Genomic DNA, 18,998 nt, shown 5'->3' with positions numbered 1-18,998 from the left:
CAGGACCTCAGGAAGCCTTTCCATTGTTATCCGTGGACTCTTATTTGCAATTTTTAATTTAGGTTAGGCACCCAGAACAACTGTTTTTTAATTTGTAGACTTAGATGAAAAAGCTTCTTTCTTGAATGTGTGTGGTAATTGCAAACATGGTACCATTGACCTCAGATAGCCCTTTGGAGATACTGGATAGTGAATGTAAAGATAGACATTAGAGTCAGTTTCATGGTGTGTCACGCTTAAGTGCAAGATGACAGGAGCATGACTGAAGAGGAAGAGATACGAAGGATGCCCTCAAGTGGGGACTCTGAGGAAAAAGTAAGGAGGTTAGAAAAATGAGGCAAACATATTGAGATTTTTTGGATCATGCTGGAACTGCAGGAAGAAACATAGATAATGTCATCTCTCAAAAGAAAGTTAGTAAAAAGAAAAACTTGAAGTAAAAAGTAGCTGAGCATGAAGATTTTTTCATTAGGGAGAGAGATCCTTAAATTCTCAGAATGGGCAGACTTGGACAAATTTTGGTAATCCCCCACTTTAAATTTCTCCCCTTCCCCATTATTTTCCAGTTGAAGTGATTTATTGGTAGTCACACCAATAACACGAAAAGCATTATCACCTCTTTGAGAATATTTTGAGTGTGGGAGGTAGTTTCAACCCGAAGAGTCATTTCTGGAATCAACAAACTTGCATACTCCATAGATAGGCTCTGGGTCAGGCAGGACCTAGGGAACCCTGATCACTGTTCTAGTTAGTGTTAAACTAAGCCAAGGAACCAAGTCCATTCTCTCATTTGTGGAAGGTGCTCCAACATAATTTGAAACACACATTTAGAGGCCTCTGAACAGTTGCTGTGCTCAAGGTGCTGTGCTGAGGACAAAGGGTCAGGGTCTTCTCAGTTCAAAATCCCCTTGAGTGTAAACCCACTTAGGCCCCCCGCAAGAGTGGCTGCTCAGCCTTCTGTGTTTTTCGCTCAGAACTTGGCTGTTTTTACCCCAAGACCCTAAAACTGGAGTTTGGGTAGGGGATGAGGGCACTCTCAAAACAGGTTCAAAGCTTGACGTAGGAAGACCTTGAAGTAAGAGTACCCAGTGGTCCTGCAATTACAAAACATCCCAATCCTTGAAACACCTTTATTTTACTTAGTGACAATTTTTGAAAATTGCAGTAGTTTTCTAGTAAGAGTAACAGTTGCTAAATGTCTGGCAAGTGCCGGCAAGGGTTAAGGCCCGGGTGCAGTGTCTGCAGGTGTCGCGCCCCACCCCCTCCCGCTGGCAACAGGCCCCAAAACTTGGGCGCTGGGGAAGCTAAAGCGAAAGTGAAAGCGGCGGCGCGGGGAAGCCCTCGTCGGGGAGCGTCGCGGGCAGACGCATCGCGAAAGGAGGCCGAGGCCGAGGGAGCAGTTTCCGAGCTCAGTCCTCAGCACTTCACCCAAAGCGTCGGAGCTGCAGTCCTGAAGCAGAAGCCGGTGAGTTCGTGTGGACGGAAACCTGGGGCGCTACGAGGACACATCCCAGCCCGCCAGCACCCCGCATCCCCTGCTTCTTGCCCCCAGGAACCCGGGGGGTATAGAGGGTGGGGCAGGGACCACCCGGCTCTTCGGAACTCGGAGGGGGCAGGCGGGGGCCTTGTAGGGGGTGAAGGCCACCGAAGGCCAGGCTCCCCATTTCCTTCTGTCGGGGGAGCGATGTACTGATGAGCGCGGGATACCCAGGGCAGCTTTCAGTAGGTAAAATGAGAAGCCCATTCGGCGGAGTGGAGATGGGGAGCGTAGGGACAAGGACTGGGGCTCTACCTCTGTAATTGCTCCCCTTCCATCCCGTAGTCACACCATGCGGCTCCCCGACCTGAGACCCTGGGCCTCCCTGCTGCTGGCGGACTCGGCTTTACTCTGGCTGCTTCAGGGGACTCTCGGGGGTCTGCTACCCCGAGGGCTTCCAGGCCTGTGGCTGGAGGGGACTCTGCGACTTGGAGGGCTGTGGTGGCTGCTGAAGTTGGGGGGAATGCTGGGATTCGTGGGAACACTGCTGCCGCCACTCTGCCTCGTGACTCCCCTGTTCCTCTCCCTGAGGGCCCTGATCCCAGGGGCTTTGAGTGGCCCCCCGGTCAGAGTGGCGTCAGCCCCTTGGAACTGGCTGCTGGTCGGATATGGGGCTGCTGCGCTAGGCTGGGCAGTGTGGGCTGTGCTGAGCCCTCCAGGAGCCCTGGAGATGGAGGCGGAGCAGGGCCAGAAAAACAACAAAGCCTTGATGTGGCGGTTGCTGAGGCTCTCCAGACCGGATCTGCCATTCCTCATCGCTGCCTTCTTCTTCCTCGGGGTTGCGGTGTTGGGTAAGTCAGGAGCAGGCAGTGGAGGTGGTAAAGGTGCTTGGCACCAGCACCTTCATATGTCATCCTGCCTGGTCTTTCAGGTGAGACATTAATCCCTTACTATTCTGGTCGTGTGATTGACATCCTGGGAGGTGATTTTGACCCTGAAGCCTTCACCAGCGCCATATTTTTCTTGTGTCTTTTCTCCGTTGCAAGGTAGGTGATGGGCTATTTTATTGGGTCTATTTGCTAAGCCCCAAATCTCTACAAGAGCCCACACATTTCTTACTCTGTTTTCAGATGCTTTTGTGCACAAAACACAAAATACTTAAAACTAAAACAGGCATGTATTTATTAATTCTATTTCATGCGTCCATTCCTTCATTTCTTCATTACGTTATTATAGTACAAATACAGTGAATGTGGTGCAAAAGATGTTCATGTGTCAAATGAAATGTCTCTCAGTGACCTTTTAACATTTTTTATCTCCATGAAATTCCATTTCTCTTTTGTCTTCTGCATCCCACCTTAGGTTTGTTTCCCAAGTTATCCTCTTGTTAGAGTGGACATGTTTCTTCCTTTGACCTTGACCCTTCTCCCCTGACTCATCTTCCCACTCTCTGAAGTTCTTACTGTGAGGCATCTTTACTCTTTTCCACTTCATTTGCTTTCCCTCTTTTTTTTTTTAGACAGGAATCTACTGTCAACTAGCAAACTAATTAGGCAGGGACTAGGATGAGGTGAGTGAGAGACCTAGGGTGCAAAATTTAAGGAGTTGCTCACTCTCTGGATTCTACCAGCACCTCACTCTCCTCCCCCTAGTTCCTGATAACACTCCTTTTATGGTCATACTTCAGTTAGACTATTACAGAAATGAATTCTTCATTATGTCTTCATTTCATTCTTGCTACTTTTTGCTGAAGCCAGTTACTCAAAAGTTTTTATTAAAGTCAAGCTTTAAAACATTGGTCCTCCATTTTCTTTGTTTCTCTGTAGCATTTGACATTAGAGTAATCTCTTATGGTTGATCTCTTTCTCAAGTCAGCTTTTATGAACTCCCTTTCTACTTCCCAACCTACTCTTTCTACTCAGGAGAACTTTCCTCCTCTGGACCCATAAATATGGACTTTTTTCATGACTCAATTCTTTGACCTTTAAGAACATTTTTCCTTTTTTTAAAGTATTTTTATTGATTATGCTATTACAGTTGTCCCAATTTCCCCCCCTTTGCTCCCCTCTGCCAGGCCCCTCCTTTCCTCCAAGCAATCCTCCCCTCCCTTAGTTTATGTCCATGGGTCATATAAGTTCTTTGACTTCTCCGTTTCCTACTATTCTTAATGTCTCCTTGTTTATTTTGTACCTACCAATTATGCTTCTTAATCCCTGCACGATTTCCCCCATTCTCCCCATTCTCCTTCTCCCCCCCTTTCCACTGATAGCCCTCCATATGATCTCCATATCTATGGTTCTGTTCCTGTTCTAGTTGTTTGCATAGTTTTTTTTTTTTCAGATCCATTTGCTGATAGTTATGAATTTTTTTTTGTCATTTTACTGTTCATAGTTTTGCTACTCTTTTTCTTAAATCTGTCCCTTTAACATTTTATATAATATCGGCTTGGCGATGATGAACTCCTTTAACTTTATCTTGTCTGGGAAGCACTTTATCTGCCCTTCCATTCTAAATGACAGTTTTGCTGGATAGAGTAATCTTGGTTGTAGGTCCTTGCTTTTCATCACCTTGAATACTTCTTGCCAGTCCCTTCTTGCCTGCAAAGTTTCTTTTATGAAATCAGCTGATAATCTTATGGGAACTCCTTTGTAGGTAACTCTCTTCTCTTGCTACTTTTAAGATTCGCTCTTAATCTTTAACCTTTGGCATTTTAATGATGATGTGTCTTGGTGTGGTCCTCTTTGGGTCTAGCTTGCTTGGGACTCTGTGTGCTTCTTGGACTTGTATGTCTATTTCCTTAGTCAAATTAGGGAAGTCTACTTTCATTATTTTTTCAACTAAGTTTTCAATTTCTTGCTCTTCCTTTTCTCCTTTTGGCATCTGTATGATTCAGATGTTGGTACATTTAAAGTTGTCCCAGAGGTCCCTAAGCCTCTCCTTGTTTTTTTTTTTTTTTTTCCTTTCAATTCTTGTTTCATATTCTGTACTGGTTGACTGTTTATTTCTCCCTTATGTTCTAAATCATTGATTTGAACCCTCGCTTCCTTCCCTTCCCCATTGGTTTTGTGTGGATTTTCCTTCATTTCATTTAGCATAGCCTTTACTTCTTCCCTTATGCATTTGCTATACTCCATCATGTCTGTCAAATCTGTGAGCAATGTTATCACCAGTGTTTTGAACTCTTCGTCTGTTATGTTGGCTATCTCCTCATTTGTTAGGTTGGCAATCTCCTCGTCACTTAGTTCTCCCATTGGAACCTTGGTCTGTTCCCTCTTTTGGGCCATACTTCTCTGTCTCCTCAACTTGACAGCCTCCTGTGTTTGCCTCTGTGTCTTAGGTAGGGCAGTTGCACCTGTTATGTTGTAAGGGAGGGGAGCCTTAGGTAGTCATTAGTGTGGGGCCACCCATTTCACCACCTTGTGGTGCTGTATGTGGGGGAGGGGCAGGGAGGGAACAATACTGCTTGCTCAGCACTTCCCCCTTTTCTCATCACTTCACCTGCTTCCTGTATGCAACTGTCACCTCTTTAGCTGTTGCCCTGGTTATGGTTCCCAGTGTGGGTGGCTTTGCAGACTTTATAGGACCAGGGGCCCTCTTAACAGACTCTCATGGGAGACTGGCAGTTTCTTCCATTGCCCCAGCCCCCACTGGTTTTCACAGCCAGAAGCAATGAAACTTTATTTTTCTGGCTCTGGAACTGTGAGCTATGCAGTCTGGCCTGCGACCAACTTTTATAACGTGTGGCTGTTCTTTCCAATGACTGCCTTGCTGCCACCGCCACTACTACCACAACCACCACACCACATCCTTTGTGCCCAGCTCTGCCTCTCCTACCTGTCTGGATGAGTATTACTTCTTCATGTCTTTGCTTGTTGGACTTCCACACAGTTTGATTTTCTGGTAGCTCTGGTTGTTCTTTGTTTTGAGGTAGATGTCATCCTTCTTACGGTCGTGGAAGGAGGCAAAGCATGTCTACCTATGCCTCCATCTTCACCATAAGTCTAAGAACATTTTTCCTATTGAGCTAACGCAGTTCATCTCTGTAGGTGACTCCAACATCCATATTTCCATGCCCAGCTCCAGTCTTGTAATCCAGCCGCCTTGACATTCTCATTGGATAACCCTCTCTCATCTCACACTCCACATTCCCAGAACTCCAAATACATTGTACCCCCTCTTGGTCTTCTTGAAAGTGGCTTTCTCTTCTTATTCCCCTTTATGAAGTCATCAGTATCCTAGGCTAAAAGCATCAGCATCATTGATGCCTTTCTCATGTTCAAAACTACCCCTTTCATTTTGTTTTCAAAATGTTTCTCCTGTGGCTCCTTTCTCGTCATTCTCATTGTGATCACCAAAGTCCATCATTTTATATCCTAACATCCTTCTAAACATAGTAACTAGATTTATATGAGAAATCCATATTTTGTAAAATTCCTGCTTCCATGCTTTCACATTTTTCCTTCACATTTTATTGTAAAAATCTGGTTGGTCTATGAGGAGTTGTCCAGCTCCAGGGACTATAGCAATAGGAAACAGTATGACTAGGGCACAGGAGCTTGGGAGGGCAGGGAGTTCATTGCTGTGATTCCCACAGCGAAGTATCTGAAGTATCCAGGACTAGGAAGAAGGACTTTGAGGTTGGAGAGGAAAAAGACCAAGACAGAGGGGAAGCCTGGATGGAGGGTTAACTCCCAGGGAGGCCAGGTCAGCCATAGCCTATTTCTACTTACAATCTTTTCACTTCTATTGTATTCTTTCCTTGCATCTAGCACAGAGTGAACTTCACAAATGCTGGTTAATTTGTGCAGGTTAGGGGTTAGATTTTGTTCTGATGTGTAATTCACCATGCCCTTTTTTCTTCCTTTGCTTATTTCTGCCCCTCTTGCCACCCTCCTTCTTTTGTTTGTTTCTCTCCTGCTTTTCATGGTATACTTCCCCCAACTTTGCATTTCTTTTCATTCTGTGCTTTCTCCCCTGTTTCCTGCACTTATTCCCTCCTTCTCTGTTCTCTGTCCCCTTCGTTCTCCTGCCGACTCCCTACCACACAGCTCGCTGTCTGCAGGTTGCCGAGGAGGTTGCTTCACCTTCACCATGTCCAGAATCAACTTGCGGATCCGGGAGCAGCTCTTCTCCTCCCTTCTGCGCCAGGACCTTGGTTTCTTCCAGGAGACTAAGACAGGTGGGGCCTGGAGTCCCGGTGTGGGGTTTCCCTCCACCTGCACACAGCCTGTCCCCTTGCCTGCATCTGTCCCTTCTCAAGTGAGGGAGGCTGCTTAGAGCAGGGGGCTGTGTCAGAGGGGAAGGTCAGGAGAGAATTTCTGGGGCTGTCATTGCGCAGGGCTTCCTCATCCACTATGTCCTGCCCAGGGGAGCTGAATTCACGGCTAAACTCGGATACCAAGCTGATGAGTTCCTGGCTTCCTTTGAATGCCAACGTGCTGCTGCAAAGCCTGGTGAAAGTGGTGGGACTGTACAGCTTCATGCTCAAGCTGTCGCCTCGACTCACTCTTCTGTCTCTGCTGGAGATGCCTCTCACAATAGCGACTGAAAAGGTGTACAATGTCCGCCATCAGGTATATGTGGCTGTTAGGGAATCCCCAGAGAAGAATCAGTCCTGGAGGTCTTCTCTTTTCAGCCCTTAGAGCAGCAGTTCTGACAGGCTTCAGAAGGTCCATGACCTGTGGGACTGTATGCAAACGTGTGTGTGTGTTAGAGAGGGAAGGAGGGAGGGAAGACATGTTTTCCTGGGGAGACAATAATTTTCATCAGGTTCTCAAAGGAGTTCATACATATCTTCCCCACAAAAGATTAAAAACGCCATCTTAGAGGGTTTTAGGTAGAGTTTTTCCCTTTATAATCAGCAGGAGTGTAGAGAAAGTAGAACATGCAGTCAGGAAGACCTGAATCTGAAAGTGAGCCCCACTTTCTCTCTCTTTTTAAAAAAAATTGTGGTAAAAGATGCATAATGTGAAATTTACCATTGTAAACCATTTTTAAATGTGCCATTTCAGTGACATTAAATACACTCACATTGTTGTACTATCATCACCACCATCCATGTGCAGAACTCTTCATCTTTGCAAACTGAAAGTTGGTGTCCACTAAACAATAACTCCCCATTCCCTCTCTCCCAGCCCTTGGCAACCACCATTGTACTTTCTGTCTCTATGAATTTGATGACTTAGGTATCCTACAAATGGGTTCACATAGTATGTTTATTTTTGTGACCGACATTTTATTTAGCATAATGTCCTCAAGGTTCATCTATGTGGTAGTATGTGTCAGAATTTTTCTCCTTTTTTAAGGCTGAATAATATTCCATCAGTGCAGACAGCACTTTTTTTAAATCCAGGCATCCGTTGATATACACTTGGGTTGCTTCCACCTTTTGGCTATTGTGAATGATGCTACTACAAACATAAATGTACAAATATCTGTTTGTATCCCTGCTTTCAATTCTTTTGGGCATATACCCGGGAATAGGATCACTGGATTGTATGGTAACTTTATTTTTAATGTTCTGAAGAGCCACCGTGCTGTTTTCCACAGCGGCTGCCAGCAATGCACAGGGTTTGGTTCAGTTTTTCCACATCCTTCTCCAACACTTGTTATTTTCTGTTTCTTTAAATTGTATTTCTTGTACTTATTTATTTTATAACTGGAAGTTTGTACCTTTTAACCACCTTCATCCAATTTCTCTGCCCTCCACACTCACTTTGGTAACCACAAATCTGATCTCTTCTTTGAATTTGGTGTTTTGTTTTTTTTTTCTTTTTTTAGATTCCACTTATAAATGAGCTCATACAGTTTTTGTCTTTCTCTATGTCACTTATCTCACTTAGCATAAGGCCATCAAGGTCCATGCAGTTGCAAAAGGCAGGATTTCCATTTTTAATGACTGAATGATATATATCTTAAAATAAACATCCTAATGATTGTGAGGTGATATCTCATTGTGGTTTTGGTTTCCATTTCCCTAAAGATTAGTGATGTTGAGCATCTTTTCATATGCTCATTGACCATTTTTACATATTTTTTTGAGAAATGTCTATTCAAGTCTTTTGCTCATTTTTAAATTGAGTTGTTTTTAACTTGTTGAGTTGTAGGAGTTCTTTATATATATTGTGTATTATCCCTTTATCAGCTATAGACAAATGTTTTCTCCCATTCTGTGGATTTCCTTTTCACTCTATTGATAGAGTTCTTTGATACGCAAAAGTTTTTAATTTTGATTCAGTCTAATTTATCTTTTTTATTTTGTTACCTGTGCGTTTAGTGTCATATCGAAGAAACATCTGCCAAATCGAGTGTCATGAGGTTCTTCCTCTGTATTTTCTTCTAAGAGTTTTATAGTTTTAGCTTTCAGGTGTAGGCCTTTGATCTATTTTAAGTTACATCACCTTCTGTTAACTAGCTGTGGCTGCTTGGGAAACTACCCCTTCTCTCTTCATTCAGACACAGGGGTGGGGTGAATGAGCTCAAATGAAGATAAAAAAATATAATAGTGTGCATCTCCCACATTAACTAGCATTGAGAGCTCAGCTACAATTTGTACCCTCCCTTCTTCATTCTCATTATTACTTCTGGAAATAAATGTAAGGAAGAGGGAAAGAAGACACTTTGATATTCTTAGGTAGATTGGGGAGCATCCAGGGGTTAGAATGGGACGTAAGGTTTGCTGTCTTCTGCCGAGTGAACCCTGTATATCTTCTGCCCTGGTTTTCCAGAAGGTGCTTCTGGAGATTCAGGACGCGGTGGCCAAAGCAGGGCAGGTGGTGCGGGAGGCAGTTGGAGGGCTGCAGACGGTGCGCAGTTTTGGGGCTGAGGAGCACGAAGTCTGTCGCTATGAGGAGGCCCTTGAAAGATGCCGCCAACTGTGGTGGCAACGAGACCTGGAACGGGCCCTTTACTTGCTCTTACAGAGGGTGAGAAGGCTGAGTGGCTGGGGGTGGGGACAGGGTAGGGTACAGGAAGGGGGCTGGGAGGAAGCCTGGAAAGCCTTGGGAGACCTCCAGGGAGTCCTGGGTCTCTGCTGCACAGTGTGGTACGGGCAGGGAGAGGAAGGAATGGGAGGAGTGCTTTTCAGTCCCACCTTTCTTCTGCTTTCCAGATGCTGCACTTGGCGACGCAGGTGCTGATGCTGAGCTGTGGGCTGCAGCAGATCCTGGCCGGCGACCTCACCCGGGGCGGGATGCTCTCCTTTCTGCTCTTCCAGGAGGACGTGGGCCGCTATGTGCAGGTGAGTTGGGAGCCCGCACATGCTCTCTTTGTTCTTGTTTTTTCTCTCTGGCCTCTGGGCCTTGTGCTTTATTGGTTTCTCTTAAAAATACAAAATAAAACCTGGCTGGTGTGGCTCAGTGGGTAGGGCAGCCTCCCGCAAACCTAAATGTCACCGGTTTGATTCCCGGTCAGGGCACGTGAATGGGTTGCAGGCCAGATCCCTGGTTGCCATTGGGGTCTTGTAGGAGAGCCTGTCAGCAGCTGGGTGTGTGTTTCTCTCACACAGTCATCGATGTTTCTCTCCCTCTTCCTCCCTCCCTTCCCCTCTCTCTAAAAATAAATAAATAAAATCTTTAAAAAATACAAACCACCAGCTTACTGTCTTATGAAGAGTTTAAAACATACAAGAAAGAGAAAAAAGACAAATTATAATGAACCCTCATGTACCCATCACCTGCTTTAACAATTATCAATTCAGGGCCAATCTTGTTTCATCTGTACCCTCACCCTCTTCCCTCCACCTATACTATTTTGAAGAAAATCCAAGGTATAATTTCACCTGTAAATATTTCAATTGTATTTCTAAAGTATAAACATTAAAAATATAACCACAAAACCATTATCACACCTGAAAAATTAACAACAATTTCTAAAATTCGTCAAATACAGTTAGTGGTCAAATTTCCACTTGTCTCATATATAATATGTGTATGTATTACATTTCTCTCTCAGGTGTATCTGGTGCTCAATGCCTAGATCCATGAACTTACTAGGGCTACAAAAATGACCACACCCTACTATCCCTTCATTCATTAGCTGAACAGACTTTCCCTCACCTACTACTTGGTTACCCAGTCATGTAGTTGAGTAGGGAAGACAGAATGAGCATTCAGCCCTTTCCCTATATTTACCAAGTTTCAGAAATAGTTGGTTACATCTATTTTATGAATTTCGTAGACATTTGTTAAACACCTTTTGTGTGTGAAGAACTGTGGGAGGCTCCGGGTGGCTACTAACACACAACAGATACAGTGCCTGCCTTTAAGGACTTCCATGTCTAATCAGGCAGGATGGACCTGTGCACAAGTTACACAGAACAGTAACTGAGAAGGTCACGGGATAGAAGTCATGCTGTGGGGGAGGGTATGGATGGATGGACAGGTCATCTTTTACAATACATTTAGAATGGGATGGGAGGGTAATGGTGCTGCTTTTAAATTCCATCCAAATTGCACATTTAAAGGCAGAGAGTCTTCTGGACGAGGGGCAGTGTGTCGGGGTGAGGTGCGGCAGAGGGATGTGAGCCGGTGAGAAGCTGGTTTCCGGGGGCTCTGTGTTTGGTTAGCTGACCCTGCACTTCTGTTTTCCAGACCCTCGTGTACATGTGTGGGGATATGCTGAGCAATGTGGGGGCTGCTGAGAAGGTTTTCTGCTACCTGGACCGACAACCAAACCTGCCTCCACCAGGGACCCTGGAACCTCCCACTCTGCGGGGGCTAGTGGAATTCCATGATGTCTCCTTTGCATATCCCAACCGCCCTGACCAGCCTGTGCTTGAGGTGTCTGAAAGAGGCCGGGGAGGAAACTGGAGCCCTCACTCCCAGCGGCTTAAGTGTGGCCACGCAGCAGATCCTGTAGATCAGCTGCTTCTGAGAAGCTGATCTTAGCTCTGATAGAAAGCGAAGGGGAGGGTCCTGAGGGAGGAGAGGCAGGCCCCTTACTCTTTCCTGGCTTTTCTAGGGGCTGACGTTCACCCTGCGGCCTGGTGAGGTGACAGCGCTGGTGGGGCCCAATGGGTCTGGGAAGAGCACAGTGGCTGCCCTGCTGCAGAACCTGTACCAGCCCACCGGGGGGCAGCTGCTGCTGGACGAGCAGCCCATCTCCAAATATGAGCACCGCTACCTGCACAGACAGGTGTGTGGGGAGGAAAAGGAGAGGAGGGGAGAGAGAAGAAGCAAGTGCAGACAGCACAGGAGATCTGTGGGGCCAAACTCAGAGTCCATTCTGAGGGAGGTAGGGGAGGAGGCAAGGAGGATCCTGCCGCCGGGATTTACATACCATCCCCTGATCCGGTCCCCTCTGTGCAGGTGGTCTTGGTTGGGCAGGAACCTGTGCTGTTCTCGGGTTCTGTGAGGGACAACATTGCTTATGGGCTGAAGGGCTGCAGTGATGAGCAGGTGATGGCAGCTGCCCGGGCAGCCCAAGCAGATGAGTTCATTAAAGAAATGGAGTATGGACTACATACAGGTACCTTCTGTCAAAGCAGAAACAAGCTTATTTCTGGGTGAGGATTGTGTCCCTGTAACTCCATGTTTGTTGTTCCCTCGCCCTTTCCTTGGCTCCCAGTGCCTCCCTTCTCACCCCCAGGAGCTCTACAGGGGCAGCCCAGCAGGTGCGCACCCTACTCCCTCCTTACCCAGGGCCCTCCTAGCTGTGCCAGTGGAAATACCAGCTGTGCCCTTGTCCCTGCCTGTGGGGACACTGTCGTTATAGTCACTTGTGTCTGAGGAAGGATGCCTGTCGGTTTCCCCAGATGTAGGGGAGAAGGGGAACCTGCTGGCTGTGGGCCAGAAACAACGTCTGGCCATTGCCCGGGCCCTGGTGCGGGACCCACGTGTCCTCATCCTGGACGAAGCCACCAGTGCTCTGGACACCCAGTGTGAGCAGGCCGTGAGTAGCTGGGGCAGGGGACAGTGGGACCTGGCTGGTCATGTTTGAAGGACAAGCCTGTGCAGAACTGGGCAGTGAGGGAACAAGTGGCCCATTAGTGGAAACAGTATCTGTGCCTTTTTGGTGGTGGGAAATGGAATGGAGAATGTGGTGCTGTGGGGACTTCACCACACGGGCATTTCTGCCTCTCCCACACGCCAGCTGCCAGAGTGCAGCTGAGAGAAGGGCAGTGCAGCCCTTTATTTCCCCTCTTTCCTACCTTCTCTTGTTTCACAACTTCTGAACCCTAAATCAGAAGATGGGTCAGTGGGAGTGTGGTGTCCATTCCGTTCTCCCCTTCCTGAGGCATCATGACCACCCCCCTTCAGCTGCAGGACTGGCAATCCTGCGGGGACCGGACGGTGCTGGTGATCGCGCACCGGCTGCAGACGGTCCAGAGTGCTGACCAGGTCCTGGTGCTCAGGCAGGGTCGGCTGCAGGAGTGCTCCCAGCTCATGGCAGGACAGGACCTCTATTCCCGCCTGGCGCAGCAGCAGCTGGAGGACTGAGGCCCTGGACACTGACCCTTCTCGTGGCCGTCTCATGACCTGAGCAGCTCCGCTTTGAGCCTCCCTCAGGCTGTGCTTCTGGGTTGTTGGTGGTTCTGTGTGGAGATTTGGGCCACATGTGCCTTAGTTGATGGGAAGTTGGGGTTCCTGTCTATGTCCAAGGACCTTATTTCCTTGATGAAGAGAGCTGTGGCTGGTGCTGAGTAGTGTACTGTGGATAATAAACATACTTTAAAAGATTTTTGCTTATTATACAATAGTACACATTCATATAGAGAGGTAAATCTAACCTTTGTTTCACTTCCCAGAGATACCACGGTTAATATTTTGCTGTCTAGCCTATTAAATTTTTATCTTTTTTTGAGATATGTACTAGCCAATTGGCATTCTGGGGTGGTCTCCCTCACTAGCGGGTGTTCGCAGGGGTGCTCTGGAGAAGAGGAGATCCACACGGTTTACAGAAAGAAGACAGTTTGCAAGGAGGCTGAGAATCCCAGCGGTTTTGTATTGAGAGCTGAAGGGCACCACAGCACAGAAAGGACCTCCCCAATCAGATTGAATGATTGGCAGCCACTGGATCTGGGGTGCGCTGCTGTCAGTCTCCATGTAGCAGCCCAGGAACCATGTGCCATGCTGCACTGGGTCATAGTGTCCCAGAAGCTAGAGCCCAGGGAGGTACACATCCCTGCATGGGACCCTGCCTCCAGGAGTGGGCTCCCATCCTCTGCTGGGCCTAAATCCCTGGTGAGCCTGGCACATCCTGATCCCACCAGTGCTCCTGTGCAGGGAGCAGAGCCAGAGACCCAGAATATCCAAAATGCCAAAAGCCCAGAGAAAGAGCTTGCACCAAGCTCCAAAGGAAGAGTTACTTCTCCATACGAAGCGCACGTGTAAGAGAGAGAGAGAGAGAGAGAGAGAGCTTTTCTGCTTCTTTTCTTTAAAAGAAGGCCCTCCTGAAATCCCACATGTGCAGGAAGCCAGTGGAAATGTCCAGATTTTCCTCTAGTGGGTCAGTGTCCACCATTTTTGTTGGCTCCCCGGTGTCTTTGACTCTTTCAGCTGCCATTTTTAGTCAAGACAAAAGATTCCCAGCCACAGTTGGGCGCACATATATCTATTAATCCTGGGTTTAGCATCTGGCCCCTGCAGCTTACACAGGCACTGTATGAACTCCGCCCACCCCCATCCCCACCCCTAGGTCAGGAGCCACTTGCCTGTGCACATTCTCACAGTCACATCTACAATGTTTTCCTGGCTGGTTTGGCTCAGTGGATTGAGCGTCGGCCTGCAAGCTAAGTGTCGCTGGTTCGATCTTCCAGTCAGGGCACATCAGAGAAGGAAAACTCTGATTCCAAAAAACCTCCGCTGCCTTGCGGCATACCTCTTCAGGGGAAAGGCTAAGGGAGTAAACCCCGACAGAAAATCCGGAGCCAGAGTCCCTAAGGCGGTTTGACGTTGTAGTCAACACCGTCAACTCCTGCGGCGCACCTGAAGCCAAGCTGTATTGACTCCGTCTTTCCCTTGGACCCTTCAGCTGCGAAGAGAGGGGGGGGTCTGCTGCATGGGCAACAGCAGACCCTCCATATCACCCTGCCCAGGCTCTGTAGCTTCAGCTTCACTGGAGAGGACACTCCAGCGTCATCGCAAGATGTCGATTTAACACGGGAGGAGACAGATACCGTGTCACTCCCAAGTCGGACTGCACAGCCATTCTCGGCGGTGCAGATAGACTCTTAAGAAGCTACACCATCGTCTCTCGAGACAGACGGCTGCCGACGACTAGCCAATTTGACACAAATATTTATGAGGTTGCCTTTCTGTACCCTTCCCCATTCCCACCAGTGTTTGGTATTTGAAAGTTAGGGTGTGGAGGAGCAGAATAGGGTTTCATAATTTAAGTGTTAATAAAATTTGATAACAGGCCCTGGTTCGGTAGCTCAGTCAGTTAGAGCATCGTCCTCACATACCAAAGTTTTGGGTTTGATCCCCGGTCAGGGCACATACATTAATCAACCAACTAATGCATAAATAAATGGGACAACAAATTGATGCCTCTCTCTCTCTCTCTCTCCCCCCACCTTCCCCACTTCTCCCTCTCTCTCTCCGCCCTTCCTCTCCCTAAAAATATTAAATCAAATAAAAAAAATTGATACTGGCTGCTATTTATAGAATTTAACATGAGTGGGAACTGTGCTAAGCTTTTTTTTTTTTTTTTTTTGCATGTGTGTATTACCATTTTGAGTCCTTATTCTTAATCCTGTGAGGCTGATTATTAGTATCCCTATTTTATAGATGAGCAAACAGAGTCTCAAAGAGATTAAATAACTTTCCCAAGCTTACACAGTGGTGGAGCTGGACTTTGAATCCAGGCCTGACCACAGAGTCCACACTAGGTGGTATATCATAATAAGCTTTATATCTACAATCTGGCACAGAGCTCGATTCTTAGTAGACAATAATAACTGTCTGTTGGATAAATGAATAAATTTCTTTCCTCCACTGTACTCGTTCTTAACCAATGAACCAACCAATGAAACCCCAAAGCTGTACACCTAACTGGTTACTGGGAGGGACTTACTGTTACAGGTTCCTATTCTAGAAACAGAAGTTTCACATTCCCAGAAATAGCAGGTACTTTCCAGTGCTGGTAATGAACTAGCCAGAGCTTCTGCTGCGTGGGCTTTTGTTCTGCTTGGCAACTGTAGGCAGCAGGATTGGGAGCTCCTTATGCAGAGAAGCCTTTGCTTCATTCTGCTGCACCCTGCAGTTCTACACCTCAGTCTCTCAAATGTCATGACGGTGAAATATGCCTTTGAAGAGAGGGAAGGCTTGCCTGGTTTTTTCCCCTTCCCACCAAATGCCCTTCCTGTATTTCTACAATGGGAATTATATAATTCCTGTATCTCCCAACCTATGGAAACTGTATGTAGCCCTCATGGAAAATGATCTGTTAAAATTCTGTGACATCCTCAGTACATTGCACCCACAGACTCATAATACTTTAAACCTGGAAGGCTTTATAAAAACAATAAAGCAGTCAAATCCTACTTTATAGAATAGGAAAGGAGCCTGAAATTACACAGCTAATTGGCAACAGAGCTGGGAGAAAAAGTTGGGAATCCAATGGCAGTACTGGAAGATGCAGCAGACCGTAGGGTCTTAAGATGTCCCTAAACTTTGTTATCTCAAGAGAACCTCCCAGGTACACCTTATGTCAGGGACACAGAAGAATGTTTCCTGACACTCAAGGTAGTCAGCCTCTACAGACGAACCCTACAGGTGTGGTCTGTCTGGTAACCACAGGTAGTGATTCCGTTTGTCCCAGAGTTCTAGTTCTTTTCACTTACCCTTCCCACCCGAACACCATCTGATTTTCTCTTATTCTTGTCTCTTATTCTGAGTGAGAATCTTTCCCACTCAATCATGTTTTACTTTTTCCAAAGGAAAATATGAATGGAAAGGGGAAGCCTTAAGAAACTAATTTCTTCATAGCCCCCCAAACCCTCACCTCATCTGCTCTGCTCAGCCTTGAATTTCAAGTCCTTTGTGCCCTAGCTGAGTGGGGTGGCCACCAAATGGCAGTGGCATTGTCAGACTTTGGGGGGAAAGGACTAGGGAATAAGGACAACAAAGATTTCCCGATTGGGGTGCTCAGTGAGTGACAGGAACATCGTTTATTTGAGTCTGATGCCATCTAGTGGTTCTAGGAAACCCTGGGTTTTCCTACCTAGTCTTAGGGACTCATGAACTTTAATAATTCAGACAATAACAATCATTTATTGAGTCCTTCCTGTGCACTAGTACTGTGCTAAGTGCCTGATATATGTATATATTCTTTCTTTGTCTTCAAGATAATTCTATGTGGCAAGCGTTACTATCCCTGATTCTAGGAATGAAAAATGGAGATTTAGAAACATTTACTAAGTTGCCAGGGTTACAGAATTAGGAAAAGGTGAACTCTGCCCAACTTTAGCACAAAACTCCTCAAAACAGTTGCCTATACTTCCTGCATCCACGTACCCTCCGATTATTCTCTTTTTTTAAAAGAAGAAATTTATTTGAATAGGCAATATATTAATGTGGTTTAAAATGTGAAAGACAGAAAAGGGTATACAAAGGAAAGTCTCACTCCTATCCTTCTCTACCGTTTGCCAATACCCCTTGATAGGTAATCCATGCTTTATTTATCCTTCCAGAGAAGTTTAATATATATTTGTGTGTATGTGCTGGCTTCCTATTTTTACAAATAGCAACTGCCTAAATTCCTTGTTCTGAGCTTTACTTTTTAGGCTTTAGAAATACATGCTTTTTTAAAAAATAGAAGTACCGTATTTCATTTAGCCTGTTTCTTCCTATTGATGGATAGTTAGGCTATTGGAAGTTTTTCACTCTTATAAGTAATGTCTTGCATAGACATTGTAATACATGATGTGCAAGAAATTCACGATGATAAAATCCTGATGGGGGAGATGCTGAGTTCAAGTGTACATATATTATTAATATTGATAGATATTGCAAAATTGCCTTCCTAGCTATTGCACTGCTGCACAGTTCTATCAGCAGTATGAGGTTTTCTGTTTCCCCACATTCTCACCAACACAGTTTTGTTAACTTTTTAGATTTTGCCACTCTTGTGGACAAAAAGTGGCATCATACTGTAGTTGTCATTTGCTTTTCTTTTATTACCACTTAAGTGAGAATTCAGAGGAAAAACTTGGGATGTAAGCAGCGAAGATGAGAAACACACACAGATACGACAACAACCAACAATGACTAACCTGTCTAAAATCCCAGTAAATTAAACTGGAAAATGAAAAATGACTGCAACCATAAAAATCACTAGCAATCATGACTATTACATTTAAGAATAAGAGGGAAAAATCACAAATAAGATGAGAATGAGGCAGATAAAGTAAACGCATTATAAAGTTTTTGTCTTGTCTGGAAGGAGGGTAGAGGTACCAATGAACTCCAATTGTTAAGTCAGTTGTCAAGTTGTCATGTTAAAAGTGTAGGAGTGACTCTTAACTAATAGAACTTAAAACCTCTAAGCCAGGAGGGGGACATTAGAAATTACTTAAAAATTTAATCAATTTAATGTAAAACATGCAAAAAGGAGAAAAAGCAAAGAAAGAACATAACAAAACAAAAAGCATGATGTACGATAATGGAAATAAATCCAGAAAACTTAGTTACCACAATAAATGTAAGCAGATTAAATTTAGGAGTTAAAAAGCTGCCTGTTTGATTCCCAGTCAGGGCACATGCCTGGGTTGCGGGTCAGGTCCTCTGTTTGGGGCATGTTAGAAGCAACCAATCTACGTATCTCCTGTACATTTATGTTTCTCTTCTCTCTCTCTTTCCCTTTCCCTCCTTCTGAAAGTAAATAAATAAAATATATTTTTAAATAGACTATTTTTTATGGCACAAAAAACTTCAATAAGTTCCCCAAAACAGGAGTGATATAGATACTATTCTCTGACCATAATGGAACAAGGAAGATGATAATAAGAAAATCAGAAACAGTAAATGCTCTCTTCCATGAAAATCAGGAAATATAAATGCTCATTCACATAAAAACTTAAAGAAACAATTCCTCTCTTGGGCCAGAGAGAAAAATTAAAAAAAAAAAAAAAAAAAACCTAAAAAAATTTTAGAAAAATGACAAAAATCACATTTCAAAATATTTGAGATACAGTTAAAGCAATACTCAGAGGAGAATTTGTAGTCTTATAATAGTGAAAGGAAAGAATGGAACAGAGTGAATTAAGTGAAAAGAACAACAAAATCAATCAAATAAAAGCAAGAGTAGGTCATGAAGATAAAAGCAGATATTAAAAAGTTAGAAAACTAAAAAACATAAACTTTAACATTCTTTTCAGTAAGATTAGTCTCATCATAAAAAAGAGCAGTTGCAAGTAAAGAAAATCAGAAATGGCAAGGACAAAATTAATACAAGAACAGAGGAAAAATCAGAAGAGACTATTTTGCTCAATTTTATGGATTAAATAAATAACTACCAAAACCAACTCCTACAGAGGTAGAATATCAGAATAATTTCCATAGAAGAAACTGAGAAACTG

At 45.0% G+C, this 18,998-nt stretch overlaps 1 protein-coding gene across 1 annotated transcript; it reads left to right on the top strand.

Moving 5' to 3' along the window:
• Positions 1-1,301: 1,301 nt before the first annotated feature.
• Positions 1,302-13,154, top strand: TAP2 (transporter 2, ATP binding cassette subfamily B member). Its single transcript, XM_090282174.1, has 12 exons — positions 1,302-1,465; positions 1,823-2,328; positions 2,409-2,523; positions 6,526-6,656; positions 6,845-7,050; positions 9,205-9,402; positions 9,588-9,716; positions 11,068-11,256; positions 11,438-11,611; positions 11,785-11,944; positions 12,231-12,367; positions 12,736-13,154. Exons 2-12 carry the CDS (start codon positions 1,830-1,832, stop codon positions 12,913-12,915), a joined length of 2,118 nt encoding a protein of 705 aa, XP_090138300.1. The 5' UTR covers positions 1,302-1,465; positions 1,823-1,829; the 3' UTR covers positions 12,916-13,154.
• The last annotated feature ends 5,844 nt before the right edge of the window (positions 13,155-18,998 follow it).

The sequence above is a fragment of the Furipterus horrens genome, unplaced genomic scaffold (genome assembly GCF_987537825.1).
Source record: "Furipterus horrens unplaced genomic scaffold, mFurHor1.1.pri manual_scaffold_6, whole genome shotgun sequence".
Classification (NCBI taxonomy): domain Eukaryota; kingdom Metazoa; phylum Chordata; class Mammalia; order Chiroptera; family Furipteridae; genus Furipterus; species Furipterus horrens.
This window is presented reverse-complemented; position numbering and strand designations above follow the sequence as displayed.

Excerpts from the sequence above, each read along its gene's own strand:
- TAP2 (XM_090282174.1), top strand. The coding sequence starts at position 1,830 with ATGCGGCTCCCCGACCTGAGACCCTGGGCCTCCCTGCTGCTGGCGGAC. Across the intron at positions 7,051-9,204 it reads TGTACAATGTCCGCCATCAG|AAGGTGCTTCTGGAGATTCA; the intron begins GTATATGTGGCT and ends CTGGTTTTCCAG. Across the intron at positions 9,403-9,587 it reads TTTACTTGCTCTTACAGAGG|ATGCTGCACTTGGCGACGCA; the intron begins GTGAGAAGGCTG and ends TCTGCTTTCCAG.